At 41.4% G+C, this 7,043-nt stretch overlaps 1 protein-coding gene across 1 annotated transcript in view; it reads left to right on the top strand.

Annotated features, from left to right (window-relative positions):
• The window catches only part of LOC118326016 (NMDA receptor synaptonuclear signaling and neuronal migration factor-like), a 24,133-nt gene that overhangs the window by 2,068 nt on the left and 15,022 nt on the right, over positions 1–7,043 (top strand). The window contains exons 3-6 of the mRNA XM_035658900.1: positions 1,559–1,620; positions 2,525–3,295; positions 3,551–3,623; positions 5,049–5,054. Of these exons, the coding sequence (XP_035514793.1) occupies positions 1,559–1,620; positions 2,525–3,295; positions 3,551–3,623; positions 5,049–5,054 (912 nt within the window). The remainder of the gene's footprint in view (positions 1–1,558; positions 1,621–2,524; positions 3,296–3,550; positions 3,624–5,048; positions 5,055–7,043) is intronic.

Here is a 7,043-nt window from a genome sequence, read left to right as displayed (position 1 = left end):
GACCACAATGTCCAATAATTCCACTGAAGAAAGGAGAAAAGTGGGAAAGAGATCACACACTATAGTACAACTGATTTTTTCCAGTTACATGTGTCTGTTTCAACTACTTCGAGCAGGATATTATTATTCATAGATCAAATAGACTGAGTTCTTGTGTAAGGAAATATAATCTACAGTATAATGATACAGTAGCCTTTCAAGTAAGGATAAATCTAAGCGGGTGTGCAAAGAGAGGTGTAGGTGTGTGTGGAAAAGAAAAAATCAAGGTGAGCACATTAAAGTAGTTTGTGAGTAAACTCTAAAATAAAGTGAAAAATGAAGTGGAAGTGAAAACGTTAAAGAGAATTTATACTACAATTTTTTGTACAATGTATGCTGTCAATTGTAGTTCTTAGAAAGAAAGAAAATCAGAATCAGACAAAATTGGAATCAGGTCATTTAAAAAATCTGAAATTAGAAATGACCAAGAAAATAGCAATCAGTGACTACTGTATAGCCTACAGCTACTGTATAGCTTATAAGACAGCCCTCAGCTCCCTGTGTGGTTGTCAAACAGACAACAATTTTTAATGGAAAGCTGCTAAAGCCTGTGGAGAAAGTCATAGATATAGACACACTACACATACACTAATTTGCTTAATGTATAAGGCGTCATTACGTAACTATTTAAAAAATGCTCAAAAAATGGAAGTTAGAAATTTTACTCAAACCTGAGTGTAACAAGCTTCATCGTTTTTTCATCGTTTCTCCTTTTTTATAACTCTTTGCATTTATTTGACTCAAATCCCCCAAAACCCAGTGTCCTACCAATAGACTGCACGATTCATACAATATGAAGGTTACAATAGTGTTGATTGGCCCGATTATGTTTTTTTACATGGAGCGAGGCCTGGACCCCCCCCCCTTCCAGAGAGGCTACATTGAACCAGTGTAGCCTTTTCTTCATCCGGTACACATGTGGTCCTGTTGCAGTGCAGAATACAGGCTATGGCATTTTGTTTCAACGATTGCTGAATATGAATGCACTACTGGTTGCATAAGGTGCTTTGGACAAAACGGCCATTAAATCTTTTTTCTAATTATTTGTTAGAGAGGAAATTATGTTTTATATACTTGTTCAGCCACATTCAGCACAACATGCCAGTTTCTCACTGTTCCTGCCAGTATATATACAGTATGTACTTGTGTTGATTTCCTGGCTTTACGGGGCCTATCAGCTTTGTGTAGCTTCCAAGCTGTTTCCAAGTCCTCCAGTCACTGTATAAGAACACGCTGTTAACCCTGGTGAGAGACGGCTGTTACAGTGGGATTCAGAACACTAACAATAACATCACCTCTTGCAGCCTTCTGTGGTGGTATAATCTACTTCACTGGCATGTAATGACAGCTCCATGAAGAGGCCTCACAGATAAAAAAAGAAAATATATCAGACAGACTGTTTATGTCAAGAGAATCCTGTAAACCTTGACTCTTTATGAGTCACTGCTCTGTGTTGTTGACAATAGAAGTTGTGCAGTAGGGCTGAGGACTAACTGCTGCACTTGTTTTATCTCTACAGAGCAGCCAGAGCTTTCGGAGAATACCTGTCCAATACTAATCCAGAGAACCACAACGGAGCAGGTGGGTGAGACACACACACACACACACACACACACACTGTGGAAATAAAAATCATTATCTAGCAACCAACTGAACTGAACATCAGCAAGGAACTCCAATACCAGGAGTCTAACATACTTCTACATCAGCCAATACAGCTGTATTGTAGTGGAACATTTCTCCAACTTTATGCAGTGGTACATACATATAATACATACAGCCTAACCTCACAACTGGAAGAAAAACAAACCATCCTTACTACTGCAGTTTATCAATGTGATGCAGGGAACCTCCAGCCACTGTGAGGTTTTCAGCTGAAAAATTGCAGAAGAATGCATTTAGCTGGTTGTTGGTGTTGGTGTCAAGTAAATAGCAGGTGTCCAGTGGCAGACTCAGACTGTTGGGCGAAAAAAGTAAAAAAAGATCTAGAATTAGCCTTGAAGTGAACAGAACTTTCTGCTAAGTCTATATAAGTATCAGTCTGCAACAAGTGTGTCCCATACTTGTTCATCCACAGCACAGATTGCATCCATTCCCAGGAGCTTACACTTATTTACAAGCCTGCAGCACTGCAGCTGCTTGCTCTGTGAGAAGGTGCATCTATCCTCTGTGACCCTCCAGGACAACAGGGCTTTCTGCCAAAGCTCCACACCATACCAGCCCATCCGTTTCCTCTTTGCTTATTTCTATCACTCAGCCATCACTCTGCTTTTTTTTCTCATGCCCCCAAAGCTTAACTGGATTGCAAATGTTTACTGCCATGCTGCCAACAAACATTCTCTCTGTTAATTTACATTTTCATTTTAGGTATTTATCTTGTACTCATTTATAAAAGCTGTATAAATTATGGACAACATGATTTATTTGTCACTATGTTTTTCTTTCTTGTTACCTCACTCCATCTTCTCTGTCCCTGTTTCTCCAGATCATTTATTGTCTGACACCTTCCCTGGCCAGGACTGCGACTCTCCAGACATTAGCCGCTTGCATAACAACAATCTGCCAACACAGAGCCGCTGTTTGCCCATAGCTAAATCCAACAAGTCCAGCCAATCCAATCCCAGTGCTCATCCACAGTGTCAGCCTCAAGTCAACACCCTCCAGGCTCAAGTACCGTCAGGCCCCTCCAAACGTCGTCTCTCTATTGAGTGCAGCCTTTCTACCGAGGACCCACCAGGTGCCAGAGGCCCAGAGGGGAGCGTGGTGGTGGTGAAGCCAGCCAGGGTGTACACAATCACTAGGGAAGGAGGGATGACCCTAGGGGGCCGTGGGAGCGAGGAGAGCCTGCAACTGGAGGTCCTGAAGGGCTCCAGGGAGCAGGCCCTGTTCCAGGCCCCTACCTCTGCAAATCACAACTCATCCTGCACCAGCCAGCCGTCTGCCACAGCTGCCCCTGGAATCCATCACCATAGTAGCCATCACCGCAGCAACCATCACCATGCCCACCAGCATCACAGTGGCACGCCGTCATCATCACAGCCGCTGCAGACCTCTGGCAGTGCCAACAACATCCGGGACTTGGGGATAAGGAGAGGGGGGTTGCGGGAAGACACCCCAGACTGTGTGGCCTGTATTCGGGCCCCGTGTCAAAGCCAGCGCTCCCTCGACCTGGACACCTCGCCACGGGAGGAAGGGAAGCACCGCAAGAAACTGGAGAGGATGTACAGTGAGGACAGAGCGTCTACTGATGACAGGGGTAAAGAAAGATGGATGGGAAGATGGGTAGGAGAAGGGAATTGTAGATATATACGTCAGTCATTTCATCAGCTTTTATATTCATGTGTTCACGTACAATTTGTAGAAAATACAGTGAAACCAGGTATATTTCACCCCATTCACCCTCAGATGTTTCACTCTTGTCATCATGCATTCACTAGCCTCCTCTGCTAATTGTAAGGCCTGTGTTTTGAATGATCTGCCGGCTGATACCACGCCTTCCTTTTGTTTGCAGAGGACAATCCTAATAGCTGGTTCCCCAAAGAGAATATGTTCAGCTTTCAGACAGCCACCACCACCATGCAGGCGTGAGTATGACATGGAAATCCGCCTTCACTCCCACTCACGGTGTCTTACTGCACCACCATCGTGTTGGCAGGATATGGCTCGACCTGTTCCTTCCAAGACTTGTAGCTTAAATGTAGTGTTCTACTACAAAATCGTAATGAGCTTTCACACATTTCTCACTTGTTGGTTTCACTGATATATGAAGCCAGTTCCACTTATAATCATAATAAAGTACTGAACAGTCATAGTTCTCCACCTCTTTTGTTCAATGTTTAAGAACCTCTCTGTGCTATGGTGTCAGTGGCTGCTAATATTGAAATAATTTTATTAACCAAATTACATTTCCCATTTGATTTAAGTGTAATACATTCCAAAACAACAACACAAGTTAAATTAAATGTTTATTTTAATATTAACTGAAAATTATAATCAAAACTGGAGGGGATCGTGTGTTTGGTTGTGTGTGTGTGTTTATTTTTATCCGCGTGTGTTTATCTGTCCGCAGCTAATCTCGCTCACTGCTGAAACCATCAGCCTAATATTTTTTGTGCACATTTATGACTGTATGCTTGAGGACCTCATGTGGTTGCAGTAATTTACAATTTTTGAAAACCCTTTTTGACTGCTGACCCCTTACTGCTTTTAACTGGCCGCAGCACATTTTTTTTTAATATTTGGTGTTAAAACATTTTTACAAAGCCAGAGGGAGCCATTGGAGAGGGGCTAAAGAGCCCCAGTTTTCCTCCCTCTGGTCTAGACACTTAAAACACACACACACACACACACACACACACACACAGGAGCCCTCCACTCTTTGTGACCAGTTAATTATCACCTATCAACCAGATCTTATAATTATGACCCTCAAACAGGCAAAGCTCACCCACCATGATCTTTCCTCTTGTCTCTCCCACACTCCTTCTTCTCCCTCCATATGTCAGTGCCTGTCCTCCCTTTTTCCATCTGCCCGGGTCGCTATTAGGGTCAGACTCATATATAGACCTGAAACTAGCCTTTGATTAAAAATACTGGCCAATCAGCATCTTTCACCTCTAATATGATGGGTTTGAGAAATTACCTTTACTACTTACCACTCCTTAATTTGATTTTGATCAGATGAGGTAGATATGTGCACTATCATCATCTGTCCTGTAGTAGCCCTCACTTATTTTCATCATTGATATCTATGTGTATATCTGTGTGCATGTCCTAATTAGACTGACAAACAATCTGTCCTTTCTCACTCATATTCTGAATATAGTCAAGACTTTTCCACTCAAGGTTGTTTTTTCTGCTCATTGGATCCTCTGTGAAAGTGAGAACTGCAAAGCAGTCTCTGATGTGTGTGTGTGTGTTTGGCTGACCCTGTTACTAACTTCTTTTTCATTTTTTCCTCTTTTCTTCGTCTCCTCTCAATGTGGCGGCTTTCCAAACCACGACTGTAGAATATCGTAAGTAACTCTTTCAAACACCCCCACTGTTCTTTCTCGTTGCTCCTCTCGTCAGTTAGGTAACAAGTCTTGAACCCTTTTCCTTGTGTGGCTTTGTGCTATTGGGTCTGTTGTGTCCTTTAACCCCTCAACCTCAGTGTCTGATAGACTGGGTGTTTAAAGTTATAGATTCACTCAATCAGCTATGGTGCAGGGAAATATGCATAGAAAATACTGGATTCATTGATTGCACAGGAATATTCTACTGTCTAGTCATGAGATGCACAAATTAGTCGTCATGTTAAAGTATTGAAGGATTGTTGTTTCTTGTCTGAATAGTTGCAGTTGCTTAATTTAAGTATTGGATCATGTATTACACAGCAACACAAAGCAACAGTAATGACCTATTACATACACTTAATGTCTAATGCTATTAGCTTATGCAACCGTCATGATAAGCATGTTGGTCAAAGCAAAGCATTCCTTCCAGCAAAGCTCTCCATTGTGGTTAAATCTAAAGATAGACACAGATGATGAAGCTGATGAATAGGACATGTAACAATGTGGACTCATATCTAGCATTAGTGCTGCATTTAGCATTATAAAAGAGAGTCTTAATTACATAGAAATAGACACAAACAGAATAGGATTCTGTGTATCGACAAGAATCTGGTGATACAATGTGTATCACGATACAGGGGTTATGATTCAGGTATATTGTGATACTGTAAGCAAGGCGATACATTGTAATTTTTTTTTGCAAGCTTTTATAGTATAAAGAACACACCACCTAATGCTTAAAATCTGAACCAGACCAGTGGGATCTTTCAATTTTTTCTCACATCCCTACTAAATAGGGCTGAACAATTAATCATTTTAAAATCCAATGTAATAAGTGATGCAGTTGAATAAGTTCAACTTTTAAACTGCAAGAGCTCTGAATTAATTATTGTCATTACTGTCAAGCTGAGATAGGTTAAAGTTTTTTTTGGTGACCGTAAGATAGCTGTTAGACAACTGTCACCAGCAAATGTTCTAACCTGTAGGTAAATAATGTTATTCTCTGAGTCTAAACTTTTGGCAAATCTTGAACTTGGTTAAAAGATAAAAGCAACACACATATACATACATATATTCAGAGGAAACTACCTTAGCTAATGATTGATGTAGATTAGCTAGCTAGTCTAGTGTTTTGTTAACATTAGCTAGCTAAGTTAAGATACGATTACTAGCACATAGCCAGTCTAATTACAGGAAAGGATGAAGTTGCTGTTATTGGAGCACAGAGCAAAAAGTGACAGGACATAGGAAGGGTCAATTGGTCATTTCCTATATTTTCTGTAAAATAAAAAAAGTGACTTTGTTTCAACTAACTGGTTTGAAAAAAAAATAGAATTCAATTCTTCAATTAAAATGTATTTGTATAGCGCCAATTCATAACAGAAGTTATCTCAGGACACCTTTCAAGAAGGTCCGAACTCCTTATAGCATTATTTACAGAGACCCAACAGTTCCCACCATGAACAAGCACTTGGCGACGGCGGCAAGAAAAAAAAAATCCTTTTAAGAGGCAGAAACCTCAGACAGACCCTGGCTCCAGGTGGGGGTGGCCGTCTGCTTTGACCAGTTAGAGAGAGAGAGAAAGAGAGAAAGAGAGAGAGGTAAAGACAGAAGGACAGAGACAGAGACAAAGGTGCACAGCAACAAGTAGCAACAACTACTTATAGTAGTGACTGATAGTGATGATGATGATGAACATGAAGAAGATGATGACGACGACGACAACAGCCACATCGATGGGGACAAAGACCAATGATTATAATAATAAAAATAATAATAATAATAATAATTAAAGCTGCAAGCAGCATTGGGCGGGACCTCGCCATCAACCTACGTCAGGGCCCGCACAGTGGTCGCCCGCCCCACAGCTGGTCACGCCACGTCACCCCACTCCCAAGCCCTCATCGCCAGAAGCTGAGGGAGACCGCTCTACGTTGTCACACGTTTCAG

This window comes from Morone saxatilis, unplaced genomic scaffold, assembly GCF_004916995.1.
Source record: "Morone saxatilis isolate NCDOM2014 unplaced genomic scaffold, NCSU_SB_2.0 Contig16, whole genome shotgun sequence".
Classification (NCBI taxonomy): Eukaryota; Metazoa; Chordata; class Actinopteri; family Moronidae; genus Morone; species Morone saxatilis.
Note: the sequence above shows the minus strand (reverse complement) of the source record. Positions and strands in the feature narration are given on the sequence as shown.